This window comes from Hypanus sabinus, chromosome 29 (assembly GCF_030144855.1).
Source record: "Hypanus sabinus isolate sHypSab1 chromosome 29, sHypSab1.hap1, whole genome shotgun sequence".
NCBI classification, from domain to species: domain Eukaryota; kingdom Metazoa; phylum Chordata; class Chondrichthyes; order Myliobatiformes; family Dasyatidae; genus Hypanus; species Hypanus sabinus.
In genome coordinates this window covers 10,652,780-10,675,470 of record NC_082734.1, presented here as the reverse complement: position 1 = coordinate 10,675,470, position 22,691 = coordinate 10,652,780, and the positions used below count along the sequence as shown (strand labels likewise).

The following is a 22,691-nucleotide window of genomic DNA, read 5'->3' as shown; positions in this document are numbered from 1 at the left end:
TTCCATCATGGCTATTTTATTATCCTTCTCAACCCCATTCTCACACCTTCTCTCTGTAACTTTTGACACCCTGATCAAGAAGCTATCAACTCCTGCTTTAGATATACCCAATGACTTGGCCTCCACAGCTCTCTGTGGCAATGAATTCCACAGATTCACCACCCTCTGGCTACAGAAATTCTGTTCTAAAGGGATGTCCTTGTATTGTAAGACTGTGCTCTCGAGTCCTAGATTCCCCCACTACGCCCTGCTCGTTCAGGTACCTGTCCAAATACCTATTAAATGTTGTTACTATTCCAACCCCCACCACCTCCTCTGGCAGCTCATTCCGTACACCCAACAAATTGTGTGGGGGAAAATACCACTGATAGATTACCAATAAACCTCTCACCTTAAAGCTACACCTTCAAGTTTCCCAAAGGAATGAGACTTTAGCTGCCTACCCTTTCATAATCTTATATACCTCCGTCTTGTCACCCCTCCACCTCTTTTGATTCAGGGAAACCAGTCCCAGTTTATGAAATCTCTCTTTATACCTCAAGCCCTAATTCAGGTAACAACCTTGTGAATCATTTCCAAGCCCTATCTTAATCGCAAGTAAATGTATGGTCTAAGAATGTAGCAGGGTATCCTGGTAGTTTAGCAGTCAGCGCAACGGTATTACAGCTCAGGGGGTCGGAGTTCGGAGTTCAATCCCAGCATTCTCTGTCAGGATTCTCTGCACGTCCTCCCCGTGGAATGTGTGGAGGTTTCCCACCGTTTGCTCCGGTTTCCTCCCACTGCCCAGCGATGTTTCTGGTAGGTTAACTGATCACCGCAAATTTTCCCAGTGTGGTTAAATTGGAGTTGTCAGAGGGGAGGAGAAAGAATAGGGGAGATGGGGGAGGGAGGGAGATGGGGGAGGGAGGGAGGGAGGAAGGAGTGAAGGGGTGAGAAGGGAGTGGAGAGTGGGAGAGAGGGGTGGGGTGAGAGGCGGGAGGGAGGGGGTGGGAGAGAGAGGGGTGGGGTGAGAGAGTGGGGAGAGAGGGGTGGGAGAGGGGTGAGAGAGAGGGGAGACGGGGTGAGAGAGGGGGAGACAGGGTGAGAGGGAGAGGTGGGGAGAGAGCGTGGGAAAGTGTGGGGGAGAGAGAGTGGGAGAGGGAGAGAATCAAACCCCAGTTTTCAATACGAATAAACAGGAGACATGAAGAACATTCTGGAAGATAAATGTTGAGAATATGGAATGAAATAGAAACCACAGGTTGGGAATTTTCCATGAGAAATTCAAGAAACCAGAACATGAGATCAACCCATTTTACTGTGACGAACATGTAACGTTCTCCAGATCACAAACAAGAGAAAATGCCGATGCCGGAAATCCAGAGGAGAACACACAAGATGCTGGAGCAACTCAGCAGGCCAGGCAGCATCTGTGGAAAAGAGTAAACAGTCAACGTTTTGGGCCGAAACCCATTCTGTGGATGCTGGAAAATCTCTGACAAATACTCACATTCCTTGTGCTGCCCGCCCCCCCCCCCACCACTGGTGTGTCTGTGACATCCTATCCCGAGTACAAAAATCCAATCAGAATAATCAGTTTAACATGCATTTGGGTAATTCCTTCCAAGACTAGAGCATACTCCAAACAAAGAACTCTGTGACGACTTGCCAGACTGTGTTTATAGGGCAAGGTCCGACAGGCTGGGACTTTATTCCTTAGAAGGTGTGAGACTAAAGGATGATCTTATAGAAGTGTGTAAAATCATGAGGGGTATAGACAAGGTGAATGTGCTCAGTCCTCTCCCCTGCGCCCGCCCCTCAGAGTTGGGGTATGAAGAGGGGCGGCACGATAGCGTAGTGGTTAGCATCACATTTTCCAGTACCAGCAACCCGGTTTCAATTCCCATCCCAGCCTGTAAGTAGTTTGTACGTTCTCCGCATGACCACGTGGGTTTCCTCCGGGTGCTCCGGTTTCCTCCCACGGTCCAAAGATGTACCAGTTGGTAGGTTAACTGGTCACTGTAAATTGTCTTGTGGTTAGGCAGGAGTTAAGTTGGGGGTTGCGGTTGCAGCTCAAAGAAACGCAAGGGTCTCCTCCGTACTGTCTCAACAAGTGAATAAACAAGGAAACTAGAGGACAAAGGTTTAAGGTGAGAGGGAAAAAATGTAAGAGGAACATAAGGGACAACTTCCTTTTACACAAAACAAATGAGGGATGAGCTGCCCAAGAACAGGGATTGAAAAGATTAAGGTCATGGCAAGTAGCACCAGATTGGACAGGCATCTGGGTTGGCACGGACCAGTTGGGCTGAAGAGCCTGTTTTCACACTGTTAGACCCTACAGTCACTGAAGGAGAAGCAAGGAGCAAATCCCTGACTAACTCGGAATCCAAAGATCACCGATAAAGTTCAGAACAAGTAAATTCTCTTGCGCTACGATCTGCACACTGCCACCATGCAATGAAAGTCAACACAACCAGCAAATGTATAATAGATAGAGATATTTATTTATATATCCAAAAAAAAAGACACATTAAAGCATAATTTGTTGAGGACGATGAGCTCAGAACTCATTCTCACACACAGTTCGACAGACACGATACAATACACACCAAGGAAGCACTGGTTCCTGCTTTTACATCAAAACCTTTTTACATCAAAACCTTAAAAATATGGGACACGTTCTTATGAAAAGGGGCTGGAAATGTTTAAGAGACCTTAAACTCCTCAAAGTGACAAGCTTCAGCACGTAATCAACCCGTAGGAAGCCCAGATACCAAATAAACTTCATACCACTCTCCGTTTCTATAGTCATCTGACTCAAAAATACAGCCTGTCCCAACCATTCCCTATCCCTCGAATTCCCGTCAGTTCCAGCCAGATTCTCCCCTACACTCCAAAGAACAGTTTGCAGCCACCATTTAACCTACCAACCGGCACGTCTTTGGGATGAGGGAGGAAACCGGCGCAACTGGGGGAACCCACGCGGTCACAAGGAGAACGTTCAAACTCCACCAAGGCAGCACCTGAGGTCAGGATCGAACCGGGGTCGCTGCAGCTGTCGGGCGGCAGTCTCCACTCACCGTGCCTCTATGCCGCATTGCTAACGTAAGCAAGTCCCAGTTGCGGTGGGCTGCATTGATGGGGTCAGAGGTATCACTAAGTCCCTGTGAAGACGTGGGCCAATAACTTGTCTTGTACTGTCCCACCCACCCTTCCCCACCATTTCCTCTCTGGCATCCATACACCAAGGATAACTAAGTCACACTATACACAGTAGGCTGCACATTGAATATCTGTTTCATTTGCTTAAAAAAACTGCCTTGAACAGGTTGAACACCCCTCATCCGAAAATCTGAAAACCTCCGGGATCTAAAATGCTTTCAGGGCGCCTGCACGACTCCAAATGGAAAACAAACTCCACAAGGCACTGGGAAGGTTCCCAGGCAATGCGCAGGTCTCTGGAAATCACAGACAGTTCTGAAAAGTGACCTCAGACACCTTGAGTGGGGCTCTCTTAGCACAAGTCATGCTAACCAGACCTTCCAGATGGTTCAATTATTGGTTCATGCACAAAAATATTATATAAAAAACTACCTTCAGTGTATGCGTGTAAGCTGTATAAGTAATGTAAATGGATTTTGTGTTTAGACTTGGGTCCCATCCCCAGCGTGTCTTGTTATATTGATGTAAATATTCCAAAATCCAAACCAATTTTTTGCTCCAAAGCACTTTAGTTAAGGGGTGCTCAACCTGTAAAACTAAGACAAGATGGTGCATTATAAAGCTCTCCACACCCTGAGACATATACGACACTGGGGTAATACGAGGAAATATGGCAGCCAGATTTTGTAGAGGAAGATCCCACAAAGCGCAGGTATGGTCATGGCATCTGAGATTGGCCAACAACAGATCTTCAACAGGGATTGTGGAATTTTCCCCATCTCACAGGACCTCATCTGACTCTGCAGCTCCCCCTCACCACTGCCCCCTTCTAGAAGCTGGGTAAGGAGTGCAAGAAGCTAGGTTGGGTGAGGGGTTTGGGGGGAACATCTCCTCACAATTAGGAAGTTCCAGACAAAAGCTACACAATATGGTGCATTTTCCCTAGCTTCAAATATATGACACAGCTTCGCTTTCAAGGCATTAGTCAAAGTGAAACACGAAGGCACACCCCATTATGTTGAAGCGGTGCAGTAATTCCAACCCAGTGCTCGGCTTCTATTTCCGTGGCCCACTGAGGGAGGACTAGTGAACTAAACGGGAGTTCAGGAGCTCCAATCTTCCCATGTCATTGGGACCAGAGACCAACACCAAAGTCGCTGTGCGTACATGCAAGGTCAGAAAAAAAGGCTGCCCCGGCACTCGCGATGGGGCAAGCCGGATCTGGGGCAGCGTTGGAAACATACGGGATCCGAGCCAGAGGGCACTTCTCCCTCCGATCCTCATTTCAAGTGGCCTGGTATGAGGGTGCTGGCGAACAGGTTCCTCTGGAGAGGTGACGCCTGGGTAATGAGGCCAAAGGAACCTTTGTGTGACTACAATCACCCTGCCACGTGCTACTGGACTGACTGCTGACCAAAATCACTTCTCTTCTGCTTGCAAGTTTGACCACAAGACAAAGGAGCATAATCTGATCATTCCACCCATTAAGGCTGCAATCATGGCTGATTTATTATCCCTCTCAACCTTCTTTGTGTAACCTCTGACACCTTTCCGAATCAAGAACTTATCAACTTCCATTTTACATATACCCAACGACTCAGGTGAATTTTTGATCACCTGTGGTAGTAAGTCCCACAGGTTCACCTCTCTCTGGCGATATAAATTCCTCTTTGTTTCTGTTCTAAGTTAAAAAGTTAACATTATCCCCTTAAACCAGCAGAGGTGAAAATCGTTACAACCAGCCTACAGAAACATTTGAGTGGTAGGGCAAGGTAAGAAAATTGTTATCTTGGGATCCTTTGTCGACAGACAAGTAGAGTACAGTAACAAGGAGGTCATGTTAACTCTTCATCAACAACTTGTTAACCTTCAGTTTAGAGTATTCTGACCGCCTTGGGGTCCTGTAGGATGTCTGACCCTTGACATGGGCGTAGAGGAGAAGGAGGGGTTTATCTTCCTTCATTTGGCCTTCATCAACCGTGGGATTGAGTTCAAGAGCCGTGAAGTAACGTTATAGTTACTTGGAGTAACTTCACTTGGAATACTGTGTTCAGTTCTAGTCACCTCACTATAGGAAGGATGTGGATACTATAGACAGAGTGCAGAGGAGATTTACAAGGATGTTGCCTGGATTGGGGAGCATGCCTTATGAGATTAGGCTGAGTGACCTTTTCTGCTTGGAGCAACAGAGGATGAGAGGTGACCTGAAGGTGGTGTATAAGATGACCAGAGGTATTGATCATATGGATAGCCAGAGGCTTTCTCCCCCCGCCCCCAGGGCTGAAATGGCAAAGACAAGGGGGCATAGTTTTAAAGTGCTTGGAAGAAGGTACGGGGGGGTGGGGGATGTCAGAGGTAAGTTTTTCACACAAAGAGTGGTGGGTGCGTGGAATGGATACAATAGGGTCTTTCAAGAGACTCTTAGATAGGTACATGGAGCTTAGAAACATAGAGGGCAATGCAGTAGGATAATTCCAGGCAGTTTCTAGAGTAGATTACATGGTCGGCACAACATTGTGGGCCGAAGGGCCTGTAAGGTGCTGTAGATTTCCATGCTCTGCATGCATTTACTAGAGATGAGTAAATTTCTCCAGCCAGAAGGTAGTGGATCTGTGGAATCCACTGTCACAGAAGGAGGAATCTGATAGAAAAGAGGACCGTAGGAGAAAGGGAAAGAGAGGGGGGAGGTGATAGGCAAATGAGAAGAGATAAGGGGGTCAGAGTGGGGAATAGAAGAAGGAAGGGAAGGGGTATTTTTTTTACCGGAAGGAGAAATCGATATTCATGCCATCAGGTTGGAGGCTACCTTGACATTGAGGGTGGCCTCATCATGGCACAAGAGGAGGCCATGGACCGACACGTCGGAACAGGAATGGGAACCAGAATTAAAATGCTTGGCCACTGGGAAGTTCTGCATTTGGCGAATGGAGAAGTGCTCAACGAAGCAGTCCCACAATTTACAACGCACCTCACCAACGTCGAGGAGGCCGCATTGGGAGCACCCAACGCAATAAATGACCACAGCAGATTCGTAGGTGAGGTGTTGCCTCAGCTGGAAGGACTGTTTGGGTCCCTGAATCGAAGGAGGAGGTGAATGGGCAGGTGTAGCACTTTGGCCACTTGCAGGGATAAGTGCCTGAAAGGAATTAGTGGGGTTCCATAAACTGGGAGGTTTGAATTCCATAAGACATAGGGATGGAAGTAGTCCATTCTGTCTAGAATCTACCTGCTCAAGAAGGCAGAGACCGACAGAGGAGTGAGGTACCTGGAGGTTGGATACAGCTATTCAGAAACAGGGAGGAGAGATGAGGGAGTGTTAAGAGGAAAAAAAATGTTCTCACTGGGAATCAGAAGACACAGACTGAAGAGTTAAAGATAGCAGGGGAAAACAAGATTGGTGTTACTCTGGGGATTACCATGATCAGAAAGGTGCTGTGTGAGGGGGATTGGAAAAAAAAAATCAAAAGAGGACTATTCCAGTGGAACTAGCAAATGCCTAGAAGGCTGAATGACATTCGTGTGCTTTAAGATCTTTTCTTGGCATCTTGCACATTTTCCCCAAACTTGGAAACATTCCTTCCTGGTTTAATGCATCAGCTCTCTGGCAGGCCTCCATTCCCCTTCCCCGGGCCCCAGCAGCCTCATCTGGGTTTGTCAGAAGAGACAGCCAAATCTCAGAGGCACCACATCTCCTGAGAAGGGTCAACTGCACCAAGCAAGAATAATGTCACTCTCTGCAAGCATGTTTTCCACTAAATCTTTCACAGCATATGGGCAGGAGTAGCCGTTCCAGGCCAGCCGTGCTTGCCCGTGTCTTGCGAGCAGGGTAGTTGCTGAGAATCTGGAGTTACCTTCAGACTGGAGAGGGGCAGGAGCACCAGGTTTCCGTTCCCTCCCCTGAAGGACAATAAGGAACCCAGTGGATATTTAGGACCATTGGGTAGTTTTATTTTTTAAATTTAGAAATATCACAACCCTGTTGTTGGGTTCGGAGGCTTGCGTGCCTCAGTGACCCAGAGAGTTATGTTGGCTGGAGTGAGGACACCCATACCAAACAGGTCATAGGGTAGAAGCCAGACTAAGTGGTCCACCAATCCTCTAGGTTCAGGGATTCAGCTCAGGGCTAACTACCCTGACTGGTAAAAACAAAACTGTCATGGAGACAGCAATAAAGGATCCTTCTATATACAGGTGAAGGATCTTCATTGCTGCCTTAAACGCCAGAAGCGTAACAGGCAGTGAATAAGGGATACAACATGGTGACAGGATATCCTGGCCCAATGAGTCCGCTCCACCCATATAGGACCAAATAACTTAGTCGATCTTTGGACCATGGGAGGAAACCAGAGCATCTGGAGGAAACCCATGTGGTGATGAGGAGAACATACAAAGTCCAGATGGCTGTGGGAATTAAACCTGGGTCACTGGCACTGTAATATCATTGCTCTCACCACTATGATACAGTGCTGCTGCTCCCAATGCCGTGCCTTTGCACCAGCTTGTTAATTCCAGGATTGTATAATTAGATTTAAATTACTGTGACGGGATTGGATCACATTCAGGTCTGAGAACCCACTTTCAGCAGGGCTCTGGGTCAGGGCTACCCAGGAAGGCTTCTGGGTTACTAACGTTAGGATACAAGTCTACTGTCATGGATTGGTCTGGAGAGGGTGAAACTCCAGCCTGGAATTTCAGCCAACCCTGTAGCAAGTCCATGAGCGGGTGCACTTCCCAACATTGCACTGACCTTCAATTCTCCTTCACTGCACTCTACAGTACAGGCCCTTCGGCCCAAGATGCTGTGCTGACCTTTTAGCCTACTCCAAGATTCTGACTTAGTCCTCCATTTTTCTTTCATCCATGTACCTATCCAAGAGTCTCTTAAAACTACCTATTGTACCCACATCTACCACCCCTGGCAGGAGCAGGCCACGAGCAGGAAGTCAAATTGGCCAACTTTGTTCCATCATTAATATTTGCCACGTACAATTCCCATCGGAATACTCCTCTTTTGGAGTGTTCCCTTTGTGACTGTTTCCATTCTTCTCTCACTGACCCTTCCAGATCATGGTAATAAGATCCTTGGTCTTCCCCCAATTCCTTTACTTCAATCCGTGTCTCCGGCTGGACGGTGGCAATCCCTGGAACTCTTCCCCCAAAGGAACAAGGATCAAAGGGCATTTAAGGTTGCAAAGCTTCTGAGTGAGTGCACTGGGGGCCATGGTGGGCAGAGTAGTCACAACCGGACTGAATCGCAGAGGTGATTTGAGTGGCAGGACGGTCTGCTGTACAGCAAGGTCCTGTGAATCGATGAGATGGAGTGTTGGACACAGTGTGGACATAGGCCAACGCACCACAGAAATCCCATGTCCTAGCTCTACCTTAATCTTTATCTTTACCCTCCAACACCCAAAATAATTCTGCAAATGATGGGGACTCCACAGTCAACCCAGAGACACAAGGGTATTGGGGTACTGTGAGCAACTTTTCAGCCCTTTATCTGAGAAAGGGTGTGCTGGCAAATGGAGAGAGCCCAGGGGAGGTTCACGAGGTTCACGAGCCTCAAAATACAAGGACAGAAACAAGGAAGAGGATGGTGAGTCTGTGGAGGCAAAGTCTTGGGTATGTTAAAAGTGGAGGTCGATAGGTTCTCGATTAGTCAGGGCATCAAAGGCTACGGGGAGAAGGCAGGAGAATGGGGCTGAGGGGGATAAACAATCAGCAGAGCAGACTCAATTGGCTGAATTCTGCTCCTATGTCTTATGGGTGGGGTTGGGCAATGTGCCAATATAGCAGGACTTTGGAGGGGGTAAGGAATTCCTGACGACAGGATGGAGAGAGGCAGCTGTGGGGTTGGAAATTGAGGGGGGGGCATCAAGAGCGAAATGGAAAGCCCAATGGATACCGAGTGAGGAAGATGCATCCAGGGTTTTCGTGACCTTACGCGCACGCTTGCAGCAGCTAATGGCGGGACAGGACTACCGTTCCCTCTGTGCAAAGTCTCTCTGGAGTACACGGAACTTCAAAGCCCTGACAGCCTGTGCACAGGCCACCAGCCCGACGTGCCAGGCAACACCCAGGCATTCACCTTTTATTTACAAAGTATTTACACTGCAGTGCTACAAAAATATACCATCGGTGGTCCGAAATCCAAACCGAACCACATTCAGCGTCTTCATACAACTCTGTGCAAAAGTTCCAGACAATCTCAAGTGCAAATAATCTTCAGACAGGAAGGGCAGGGAGCACGAGGGACAGGGAAGGCGAAAACAGTGCTAGGGGCAGAGGATTGAGTTCTAATGCTAGATCAGTGACAGAAGTCTCGCCCTGGGGAGCATGTAACCCAAGGATGTGGTTGCAACCTATGGACATAAGACATCTGCAGAACTCGACAGCAAAGGACCTGTACAACAGGTTTCCCTAAACCCACACGGTACGTACCAGGGTGGCTGGGATGTCTGAACCCTTCCTCAGTCTCGTCCACCCAGAGCAGCTTCCCAACATCCCCTCTCCTGCCCAATACACAATCACTCCACAATTTCCTTTTGCGAAGACAACACAAAGGAAAGTCATTTTTAAAACTCAAGTGAAACTTAAAACTCTATTCCTGCCCACCCTAATCCCAGCCCCAACCCTCCAACCCAACTACACACTTCACCCTTAACTCTTATTTTAACCCCTGGCCTCAATCTCCTCCCCCACCTCAGTTCCCTCCACCTGCCCACCCCTGACCCTTCAACCTCACATTGTCCCACCCCCTCCCACTTCGTTCCCTGGCCCTCTCACCCCTACTCAGGCCCCCGACCCTCACTTCATCCCCTGAACCCAATCCCCACTCCAGCCCGCAACCCTGGCCCCACCCCCCACTTCAGGGCCTGAGCCCCCACCCCCAGCTCTTCCTTCATCCCCCTCCAAGCCTACGCTTCCCAGGCTAACTCTCCCCACTCTACCTCATCCTGGCAGTCAACCGCGGATGATTAAAAAACCCGGAGACATTTCAGAAATCAATGACCAACACCAACATCCTGGGGGGGGGGGGGGGGGTCTCTGTCCAGGGGTCGTGAGGTGACCCCCCCCCCCACCCTTCCCCTTCTGTTGCCATGATGTTACAGGCAGGGACAAAAGGACAGCAGGGAAGGGCTGGCTGTGGACTCTGAGCTGGGAGAGCCCATGCCTTCCCGCGCAGGCGAGTCTCTTTGGAAGACATTGGCCAAAGTTCAGGTGTTGAGCAGCCCAGACCGGTACAGAGGCTCACAGCCAGCCAGTGGACCTGAAATCACCCCTCGGTGGACAGCTAGTGACACAGACAGCCGCAATCTCCAGCAGCTGACATGACAGGGGTCCAGGATGGGCTTTATTGACCGTGAACTCATGACATCCGCTCGAAAGAAGAACTGGCTCCCAAAACGGTCAGCAAAGTTTCATGGCCAACAGGGGTCTCCTGACCTCTCTGTTCTCTAGGAGTTCAACATAGAGGGTGGGGTGCGCACACGTACATTCTGGGACCTTGCTGCACCTCCCAAGCCACCACGTACCACACGATCACCGTCCGTTCTGCGCAAGTTCAGAAGTCTCCTCGCAAGAAGCTCAGTCCATTAGACCTCCTCCCAAAACTCCCAAGACGCCTGGTCGGAGAGCCGGAAGACAACACGTGATCGGATGCTCCATGCCAAGGTGGGACGACACCGGCATCTGCCAGTTGTGGACGTTAACCACGTGACTGCCACACACATTAAAACCACGGGGTTCATACAAATGGAACCTTCACTGTGAGGAAAATGGACGAAGTGTTTCACAGGACGGACGAAAGGCCTGGTGTTGGGTGGGTGGTGGGGGGAATCTCCTTTTGTTGATGTTGAGGTTAGCAACTTAAGCTGCGATCCCTGAAAAATCCTTCTGCCACCAACGCTTCTCGGAAGGTCACTGTCAGGGAATTCGCTGTGACATCCGTCACCGTGATGTCGCCCAGAGGGATGGAGGGATGCCAGCCAGCGGGAATGGCTGAGGGGTTCCCGACGGGAGAGGCAGCCCCTGCGGATGAAATGAAAGAGAGGAAGAATGGGTAACCCCATCTGCTGGGCGGAAGGATGCATCATTATCAGTATGCCCACCTGTGGTACCACTCCCACCATCTTCACTTTCCCAACCACCCCCCTCATCGATCAGCGAGCCCCACTCACCCCAATAACCGGACCTCCGCTGCCCCAGATTCCACAGTCACAAAGAGATACTGCACCAAAACAGGCCATTCAGCCCACTGAGTCCATGCCAACCACCATTGGAATTCATTAATTCCATTTCATTTCCCTTTCAGTTTCACTGGCTACTGCCCTCCATTGTCACTCACCCACAACCCGCCACCCATCCATACACAAAGGCCAATTTACTGTGATCAATTAACCTACCCTGCAAGGATGACCACAATTCTGCCATAGGGTTTGAAGGGTTGTGTGCCTCGATGAGCTATGTTGGCTGGAGTCAGGGTTTTGTGCTTTGACTCTTGGTAGAGCCACCCATGCTAAACAGGTCAAAGGGTAGAGGCCAGACCTAGTGGTCCACCAGTCCTCTAGGCTCAGGAGTTAACAAGCCTGACTGGTCAAAACATGGAAGTAGCAATGATGAATTCTACATCTGACTCCAACGTTGTGGAGGACCCTCATTGCTGCCCTAAATGCCAACGATGTAACAGGCAGTAAGTAATTAACCTACCAACCAACACATCTTTGGTACAGAACATAGAACATTAATTACAGTCCAGGCCCTTCAGTCCATTGTTATGCTGCCCTCCCAGCCTAACCCCTTCCTCTGGCAGAGCCTGTCCTGACAAAGAGTCCAGGCCCAAAACATCCACCGTTGATTCTCATCCCAAAATGCTGTCTGATCTGCTCTGCTCCTCCAGCACATTCCTCCATTTCTCTATCATCCATGTGCCTGTCTGAGAGTTTCATGTATCTACCTTCACTCCCACCCCCGGCAGTCCCGTGATACCAGCCCCTCCCACTACACCTTATCCCAATCAACTTAGAAATCAGCTGAAAATTTTACTTGATATAATTTCTGGCATCTTCCCCCTTCCTTTCTTGGCCCAAAACATCGCCTGTTTATTCATTTCCATAGATCTGCCTGGCCTGCTGAGTTCTGCCAGCATTTTGTGAGTGTCACTTTACAAATTGGCCATTTCTACCCTGAGAAAGCATCTCTAGCTATACTTCATCTTGCACATCTTTGTCAAGACGCCTCTCATTCTCCTTTCCGAAGCCTAAAGCTCCAGCTCCCTCAACCTTTCCCTATAAGACGGGCTCCCTAATCCAGGCGTTATCCTGGTAAATCTCCTCCTCACCCTCACCCCAGGGCCACACCACTGACAAAATCTTTCCTACCCCTGATTCCACAGAGTCATACAGCATTGAACTGGACCCTTCTGTTCACATGGAAACCCAGCTGCAAGGAGAACGTGCAAACATCCAATCTAACCCGAGGTCAGGATCAAACCCCCGTCTCTGGTGTTATGGGGCAATGCCTACCGGCTGTGCCACCCCAGGCTTAACTTCGGGCAGTGTCCCACCCACCCACATGCTATCTCGGATCCACGCATTCCCTTCCGATGGTCACACCAGGAATGCGGAAGGGAAGGGCAGCGGGAGATCCACTGGGGAAAATGGGGGATTATGCCAAGAACAAACGCTAAAAACTTCAAGAAAGTGTAAGTGAAGTGGTGTCAGGGGGACAAATATCGTTCATTGGGCCAACTGCAGAACCTATTTTGGGAGCCGGGGCAGAGGAAATTGAGGCACGGGATGGTGATTAATGTAGTGCTTAGCATGACGCTGTCCAGCGCCAGGTTCAATTGCCGCCACTCTCTGTAAGGAGACTGTACATTCTCCCCAAATTCCAAAAAAAAAAAAATGGGATTAGGGTTGGCAAGTTGTGGGCATGCTACACCAATACCAGAAACATGCCAACACTCGCGGGCTGCCCTCTGCACACCCTCGGACTGCATTGGTCGTTGACGCAAAGCAACATAGTTCACTGTATGTTTCGATGTACATATGACAAGACTTAATTTTTTTTAAATTCCTGGGTTGAAAGGGTTGCCCTATCAAGGGAAGTTGGAGTGTTTGGGTTTGTATTCTTTAGAGCTCAGAACAGGTGTTCCCAACCTTGGTAAGGGGCCAGAGCATTAAAAAAAGGCTGGGAACCCCTGGTTTAGAAGAATGAGGGGTGGTCTTATTCAACCACACATGATCCTAAAGGGACTGCACAGGATAGACATCCAAGATGTTCCCACTAGTGGGAAGAGTCACAAACAAGGAGACCTGGCTACAAAACCGGATTACAAGCGGATGCAGAGCTGGGCTGAGAAGTGACAGGCGGACTTCAACCTGGAGGAGTGTGAAATGATTCACTTTGGAAGGTTGAATTTGAAGGCAGAATACACGGTGGCAGGAACAGAGGGATCTTGGAGTTCATGTCAAAGTCAACTAGACAAGTTGACAGGGCGGTTAAGAAGGTTTACAGCGTGCTGTCCTTCATTAGTTGGGGTACTGAGTTCAAGAACCGTGAGGTAATGTTGCAGCTCTATAAAACCCTGGTTAGACCACACTTGGGGTATTGTGTTCAGTTCTGGTCACCTCATTATAGGAACTTTAGAGAGGCTGTGGAGGAGATTTACGAGGACTCTGTCAAGATTAAAGAGCATGTCTCATGAAGATAGGTTGAGCGAGTTTGGGCTTTTCTCTTTGGAGTGAAGGAGGAGGAGAGGTGACAAAAGAGGCTTAGATCCAATGGATAGTCAAGAGACTTTTTCTCAGGGCATAAATGACTAATACCAGGGGAAAAATTTTACCGTTGAGTGGAAGAAAGTATAGGGATGATGCCAGAAGCAAGCTTTTTTTTTACACAGAGAGCAGTGCGTGCTTGGCGCTCCCTGCCAGAGGTAGATACATTAGGGGCATTCAAGAAACTCTTATACAGGCACAGGGATGACAGAAAAATGGAGGGCTAAGTAGGAGAGAAAGTTAGATTGATCTGAATAACCAGTTAAAAGGTCAAAGTTCAAAAGTTTAAAGTTCAAAGTATATTTATTATCAAAGTATGTATATTACATACAACCTTGAGATTCATCTCTTTCTCACAAAGGTCAGCACAAAATCACGAGCCAAAGGGCCTGCACCGTTTTGTAGTGCTCTAGCTTCTACGAGGATGGTGGATGTCAGATCATTGGATATAGTTAATGTGGCAATCAATTAAACTTTGAAAGATAGATGAACTAAGGGTTCTGGGGGAACAGAAGAGGAGATGAGTCCAGCATAGATCGGCCAATGGTTTGAGGAGCTAAATGGTCTACTCCTATATCTTTGTATTCTTTACAGTAAAAGGACTCAATGCTATGGGGGCAGGTGGCTGTAGTATGGTTTATGAGGGTTTGTTGAAGGATTGGAGCGACTGGGCTTGTATACACTGGAACTTAGAAGGATGAGAGGGGATCTGATTGAAACATATAAGATTATTAAGGGATTGGACACGCTGGGGGCAGGAAGCATATTCCCGCTGATGGGTGAGAAGCCACAGTTTAAGGATAAGGGGTAGGCCATTTAGAACAGAGATGCCGAAAAACTTTTTCACCCGGAGAGTGCTGGATATGTGGAATGCTCTGCCCCAGAAGGCAGAGGAGGCCAAGTCTCTGGATGCATTCAAGAGAGAGTTAGATAGAGCTCTTATAGATAGCGGGCAGATATATATATATAGATATATAGATATAGGGCAGAAATGGGGTACTGATTGTGTATGGTCAGCCATGATCACAGTGAGTGGCGGTGCTGGCTAGAAGGGCCGAATGGCCTACTCCTGCACCTACTGTCTATTGCCTATTGCCATTCAACTACAATCGGGGCAACGGATAGTCTGCCAAGCTATGTGCCACGAAGGTGAAGGGGCACAAAGATTCCACGGGTGAGGTGGAGCTTGGGGGTGACTGAGGGACGAGCAGGGAGCTCTGAGATTGTCTCTCTCATTCCCTGGAACAGACGCTCTGAGAAAACCTCAGTTATAATGCAAGTGTGTTCCTGTGGGGCAATCTTCCTGACAGCTAGAAGAAACTGGATAGACAATATGAACGGTAGGTGGAGGTGGCCTCGCGGTCTCTCTCTCCCACCTTCTGTTCTCTCCGGAATGCTTCGGACTTCCTCGTCCTCAAACTCAGAGTCCGGGAACTTGCTCCGCCCGTCCCGACCAGCGTCCTTTTCCGAGCACTCCCTGGCGCCGTGGTTCTTGGCCAGGCTGACGGCCCGTGCCGCGCACTTGCTCTTAGCCACCTTGAAGAACTTGTGCTTGCGCGCCAGCGGAAACTGGATCCGCTTCCCGTTCTCGCTGAGCTCCAGCTGGGCCGGGCCGGACACCGAGGTGCTGTCAAAGCGCCGGGACAACGAGAGGCGAACCTTCCCTTTCTCCTTGAGCTTGCTGGCGCTCCGCAAGTCCATGCCATAGATCCGCTGGTGGGGGGGGGGGGGAAACACAACGCAGGTGAGTCAACACCACAGGAATCTACACCCCTCCCCAACTAACACCGAGATGGCAGGTGAGCCCTTACCTCAAACCCCCATCCCAGGATCTCCCAAAACCACTTCCCAACAATCCAATTGGAATACTGATCCCTGCAGTAACATAGGAAATGGGGCAACCAATCACAGAAAACCCCAACAAATACCAGTAAGGCACAAAGCTGTTTCTTCCAGCATCTCCTCATTACCACGCCCAGTGCGGACATCTGCGTGGAAACGGGTGGCTGTCAGGACTGAGTGGGTAAGTGCTGAGTGGGAAGATCAGCCAGGAACATCCAGGGCAGGACAGGGCCGGTCAGTAGTGCATCCAGATTACACTGAGCATGACAATCTCCAAAAATGTGTTTGGGACAGGCATGGCGAACCTATGGCACACGTGCTCAAGATGGCCATGCACAGAAATCTTATCTTCACACAGTTCCCCTCAATTCTTTAAAACCACCCCCCCATAATAAAAGGATAGATAATGGTAATCTTTATTGCCAGGTATAGCAGAGAATGATTCTTTTATTTTTACAACCCAAGAGCGGTGAAGTCTTTTCACAGTAAAGGTCTCATGCTGGCTTGGCACCAACTCAACAGTTGGAAGAACAAGTGATGTTGGATGGTCTTTGCAAACTGTCTGCACATCAGTATTTAGTTAGTAAGTGTTTACAATAACAAAGCCATTCAGAAAAGGTGTTAATTTTCAATTGCCTTTTTAAAAGATTAATATTAATATCATTTGAACAGGTTTTCTAAAATGTTTCTTTCATTTTAATCTCCTATAATTTTATTAATAGTAAACAATGTTTAATTAAGGAACAGAACTCATTCTCTTTCCCTAAAATAGTCCATAATTATTGTTACTAATTCATTAATCAATGATAACACTGGACAACAAAGATTTTGCTTCCTAAATAGTTTTGGGTGTATCTTATGGATTTTGGGCTGCTGTCGTGAAAATTGCCATGAAATTTCCCTATCACACACCGTTTTTTTGGAAATCACCTGTATTTGTTATTTCAGTTCATAATTCAAGTCAGAGTAACTGATGCCAAGGTTAAGGAAAGCATTTTTGTTGGTCCACAAATCAAACAATTCATCAATGACAGAAAATCTGAAGAACTTCTAGTGGGACCGGAGAAAATCACACGGAAGGCATTCAAAGATGTTATTAAATTTTTTCTTGGCAACTACAGAGCACCAAACTACGTGCGGCTGGTTGATAAGATGCTTCAAGCATACAAAACCATGAAATGCAACATGTCACTAAAGATTCATTCCCATTTAGGTTTCAGCGGGACATTGTGGTCATGGGGAAATGGTATCAGGGCCACTGGAATCCATCAATGCTGGCTGATTATTGTTGGACACTTAAGCGAGAAGCCTCAGGTACTGAGTACAAATGAAAAGCATCAAAAAAAAATTTAGCCTAGTTAAACAATTGCAAAATGTCAGCACCGTTACACCATTAAAAGCATTATATTCAATAAAAGTTAATTTTTTGTTCCTCCAAATTCCTACATGATACAAATAATCTTAAATTATGTTTGTGTTCAACAAAGAAGATTTCTAAGGAAGCAATACCTTTGGAAGAAGTTGTCCAGTGTAATCTCTGCTCAGAATTACTAAGTGGGGGATTTTTCTTTTTTAAAAGAGGATAATCACCAATCTCAAAAGTCGTCTGACGCGCTGCTTTGGGAAGAGAGGGTTTGCGGAGGAAGTGATCAGGAAGGGGGGGGGGACAGGAACTGTGGGTTCCCTAGTTGGTCAATGGCAGAGTGGATGTTTGGTGGTGGCACAGCGAGACAGCAGCTTGAGCAGTTCAATCCCCGCCCCAGGAGCTGCCTGGATTGTTGTTTGCACTTTCTCCCCCAAGACCACATGGGCGTCCCCCCCACAGGCCACAGGTGCTGTGGATTTACTGGTTACTGTAAGATGACCCTGGTGTGTGGGTGTGTGATGGGAATGTTTGGGGAGGGGTTGATGTGAATTTGGGGAGAATAAATGGAATCAGTATAAATGCTGAATGGGTGGGGGTGATGACCGTCTCAGTGGACGAAGGGTTTGTTTCTACCCTATCCGTGTCTCTATGACAACAGGCCTCTCTGGGCAGTGGGCACTGGTTCGACTAAAGGCAGGGAGGAGACAATTCAGCCCTGTGGGTTATTCTACCATTCAGAAGAGCAGAAGATTTAGCAGCAGGCCCTTTGGCCCTTCGAGTCTATTCTGCCTTTAGACATAGGAGCAGGATCAGGTTACCTGGCACATCATGGCCAATCCAAATCACAGCCTCAGCCCCACTTTCCTGCTCTGCCCTCCATAACCCTTGGCCTCTTGTGGAGGGGCCAGAAAATGCAGAAATGCAGGTCTCCGAGTAGGATTCGAACCCGTAACTTGCTGATTTCGGCCTTGAACATATTCAGTGAGTCGACCCGGGGGGGGGGTGGGGGGGGGGGGACAGCCGCCTGCGTTTTGGTGAACCGGCCAGCCTGCGACCCTGCACCCACACTCCCGGCAGAACCGCATCCCTCACCTGCAGTAAGAATCGTTTCGGTTTCGGGCCCCGCTTCCTGTATCCAAGTGCACGGTCTCGCTGCTCCCTGGTGAAGGACAGGCCAAAGCGTCAAGTTTAACAGAAGGAACAAGGGGAGAGAAGAGATCGCAATACAAGTTCCGGAGCACCAGCCCTCTGCTACGCCAACACGATGCTGGAGAAACGCGGCTGTTCAGGTCGCATCTATGGCAAGAAACAGTCAGTTGATGTTTCGGTTGGACGGGTGAAGAAACGTCGCCTATCCAATTCCCTCCATACATGCTGCCTGACCCGCTGAGTCTCTCCAGCAACTTGTGTGTTCCTCCAGATTTAAGCATCCCGCAACTCCCCTACAACAGGGATATATCCTGTTCAGAAGCATTATGGCTTGGTACAGCAACTGCTCTGCCCGCGACCACATGGCTCAGTGCGTAACAGAAACCAGAGTTCTGCCCTCACTTCTCTCACCGCCTTGGTAAAGCAGCCAGTGTAACCTGAGCAACACACACAAGACGCTGGAAGAACTGGGCAGGCCAGGCAGCATTGATGGAAAAGAGTAAACAGCTGAAGTTTCGGGCCCAGACCCTTCAGCAGGATGCTGCCTGACCTGCGGAGCTCCTCCAGTGTTCTGTGTGCGTTGCTTTGGATTTCTAGCAGCTACAGATTTTCCTGTGGCCAAACATTTCCCACCGGCGATACCCGTTCCCATTCCCAATCCGACGTGCCGGTCTGTAGCCTCCTCCTGTGCCGAGATGAGGCCAGCCTCAGGGTTGAGGAGCAACATCATATATTGCGTCCGGGTAGCCTCCAACCTGATGGCACAAATATCAATTTCTCCTTCCGGTGGACAAATTCCACCCCCCCCCCAGCTTCTATTCCTTACTCTACCCCTTTACCTCTTCTCACCTGCCTATCACCTCCCCTCCTCCTCTCCTCCTTCCCTATGGTCCACTCTCCTCTCCTATTAGATTCCTTCTCCAGCCCTTTACCTCTCCCACCCTCAACCATCACCTTCCAACTTTTCTTTCTGCCATCTTCCCCCTTCCTTCGCAGTCCTGAAGAAAGGTCTTGGCTCAATACAGTCCTGTTTATTCATTTCCATAGATGCTGCCTAACCTGCTGAGTTCCTCCCACATTTTGCGTGTGCTGCTACTTTTATTTATTTTTTGTAACTTATAGTAGTTTGTTTAGTATCTTGCACTGTACTGATGCCACAAAACAATAACCTTCACGACGTACATAATAATACACCTGGCTGTGGGATTCCAATTACAGAATCTCAGGGAGAAATACTGAGGCACAAGATAACAGCCAGCAAACTCAGGCATAGACTAGTTCCCTTCTCAAAGTAAATGTGATACCAAACTACATCTATGTCACCATATACATTCCCGCCTCTCAAAGTCTAACCCTACTCCCCCGTCATGAGAGCTGGAAACGGGTAAGGCCAGTCAACAGGGCTCTGGTGCAGCTGTACGGGCCAAACCCCTGTACAATGGGTGAACTCCAACCGTACCGCTGACTTCCGAGGACGGTGGAGACGGGAGGTCATCGATGGCCAATGCTCCACTGGGAGCTGAGGGCCCAAGTATGCACAACCCTGAGCTTCACTGATAAATCAATGACCATTACAGAATTAATGGAAGACTGCCCAACTTGGGTGTTCAACCAGGGTGCAGAAGACAACAAATTGCAAATACAAGAAGAAAGGAACAATAATAATAAATAAATAAGGAATAAACATTCAAGAATACAAGATGAAGAGTCCTTGAAAGTGAGTGTTGGTTGTAGGAACAGTTCACTGACAAGTGATGTTGAGTGAAGTTATCCCCATTGGTTCAAGTGATGGTTGAGGGGTAGTAACTGTTCCTGAACCTGGTGGTGCGAGTCCTGAAGCTCCTGTACTTGTGTTGTTGCAAACATCTGTTAAGCACACTTACAAACCCTTATGAGGAGTGTTTGATGGCTCTGGGCCTGCACTCCCTGAAGTTTAGAAGAATGAGGGAAAATCTCATTGAAACCTATTGAATGCTGGAAGGCCTAAGTAGAGAGGACTTGGAGAGGTGGTTTCTATTCATCAGGGAGTCTAGCACCAGAGGGCACAGCCTCAGGATACAAATATGTCCCTTTAGAACAATTAGGAGGAATTTCTTTAGCCAGAGGGTGGCAAATCTGAGGAATTCATTGCTACACAGACAGCTGTGCAGGCCAAAACAATGGGCACGTTTAGGGCAGAGGTTGATAAGTTCTTGATTAGTAAGGGCGTCAAAGGTCGTGGGGAGAAGGCAGGACAATTTCAATTTCAAGATTAATTATCGTTTGACCATACATGTATACAAGCAATCCAGATAGCATCACTACGGGGTCAAAATGCAAAGACACATCACCAACAGTCACACACAGTAAGTACACACAAGATCACAGTCACAGATCCCAACGCCAACCCATCCTCCCAAACCCATGGCTTGATACCCAATCCTTGCACATACAACAGACCCGTACAGAGTATCACTAAGATACCAGGACATAGAATATGCATGTATCCAGACCCCCACCCCACTGATATCATCTGCTGACCCGCCCCGACACCTGGGGTAACTCAGCCGCGATGGGCCAAAACGGCTTGATTCTTCTCCCATGTCTCAAGGTCTAAACCCAATTAAAACACACATCTTTACTTGTTAGGGCTGATGCTCCGATACACCGTAACGATGGAGTAAAGTTTAAAAGCTCTCTTACTTTTCCTCATAAGCCATGACCAGTCGCGGATCCAGAATGTGATCTTCGGGCTCCCACGTGCTGTACCTGCGAGGTCAAGTGGAGAGTCAGATCATGAGGCACAGGAGATGTCAATTCTGCCTTGCCGTTCCTTTGCTGAGCCTGGGTAGCACACTTATCATTGGGAGTATAACAATGCTCCATGATTAAATTCCCCCCCCCCCCCCACCAAGCCTCTTTGAGAACACTGGCTGACATTAAAACACTGTGCAGTTCCGGACGTCCCAAAGCAACTTACTGCTGTCCCACGGTTGGCAACACAGTCTCCAGTGATTACGGGACATGGGATCGGGAGTGGCAAGCACTCAGCGGGTTGAGCAGCATCTGTAGCGAGGAGAGAGAAACCGTCGATGTTTCCGGTCAGCACCCTGCACCAGGACCAGGCGCGGAGAGTGTAGAGAGCCAGTACGAAGAGGAGAAGGGGACGGGTAGGTGATTGGTGGTCCGCGGAGGGGTGAGGAAATGAAGGGTAGATGGAGGTAAGGGAGGGAGAGGAGCAGAGTTGGGAGACAAGGGCAGGTGGAGGCAGGCACAGAGAGGCAGGAATAACCAGGTGAGGGGGGAGGTGGAAGAAAATGGACAATGGGCAGTCTGTTTTTATGATAAGCTATATGGGCTGGTTGTCTTGTATATGCAACGACTGGACCTCAAGCTGTGGAGTCACCCGGGGGGGGGGGGGGGGGGCCGATGTGCTCCACGGGGAGCGGTTTGGCATAGCGTCCAGTTTGGAGTCAGTACTGCCCTCCCCAGTGCCAGCTCGGTGGCAGACAGGCTCTACTGCGGTCAATTGTCAACTGATGGCGCCGGTTTTTGTGATTGTGATTGTGGTACCATTTATGCTGGCTATCTCAGGTCTGCTTTGTGCTGTGTGTGACTGCCGGTACTGCATATTGTACCTTGACCCTGGAGTAACACTGTCTCCTTTGGCTGTATTCATGTATGGTTGATTGACAATTAAACTTGAATTGAATTGAATTGAATTGAATTGAATGTTGCTAGAATTATGGGTCAGGATAAACTCCACCCTTCAACAGGTCAGCATGGGATCTTGCATCCGTCTGAGAAAACAGACAATGGAGCCCTCGGTTTAATATGTCACCCAGTACTTCCAAAGGTGCAGCACCCCACTGCCCCACCACCCCAGGAGCATCAGCCAAGACTTTTGAACATGGGTCTCGGGAGTAGAGATCAAACCCACAACCTTCAGGCCCAACTACCACTTTGACCTTGAGAATATTCGTTGACTGCAGAGAGAAGCAGAGGATGGACAACCAGTGGTACAACTGCAGAACTATGTAGTGTCACTGTCACCAGCACTGGCACTAGATTCTTATTCCAGATTTGTTTAGGCATCGACTTGCCTGCAGAAGGCAGAGGGTGGCAGCAGATGGGGGGTATTCGGCCAGAGGGTGGCAGCAGATGGGGGGTATTCGGCCAGAGGGTGGCAGCAGATGGGGGGTATTCGGCCAGAGGGTGGCAGCAGATGGGGGGTATTCGGCCAGAGGGTGGCAGCAGATAGGGGGTATTCGGCCAGAGGGTGGCAGCAGATAGGGGGTATTCGGCCAGAGGGTGGCAGCAGATAGGGGGTATTCGGCCAGAGGGTGGCAGCAGATAGGGGGTATTCGGCCAGAGGGTGGCAGCAGATAGGGGGTATTCGGCCAGAGGGTGGCAGCAGATGGGGGGTATTCGGC

The 22,691-nt window shown here is 48.8% G+C and overlaps 1 protein-coding gene across 1 annotated transcript in view; it reads right to left on the bottom strand.

Annotated features, from left to right (window-relative positions):
* Positions 1-10,055: 10,055 nt before the first annotated feature.
* The window catches only part of cbx7b (chromobox homolog 7b), a 28,274-nt gene continuing 15,638 nt past the window's right edge, over positions 10,056-22,691 (bottom strand). Inside the window, exons 3-6 of the mRNA XM_059953588.1 lie at positions 20,962-21,027; positions 18,223-18,289; positions 15,299-15,635; positions 10,056-11,175 (exon numbers count right to left, since the gene is read on the bottom strand). Coding sequence (XP_059809571.1) covers positions 11,006-11,175; positions 15,299-15,635; positions 18,223-18,289; positions 20,962-21,027 — 640 coding nt within the window. The 3' untranslated portion in view covers positions 10,056-11,005. The remainder of the gene's footprint in view (positions 11,176-15,298; positions 15,636-18,222; positions 18,290-20,961; positions 21,028-22,691) is intronic.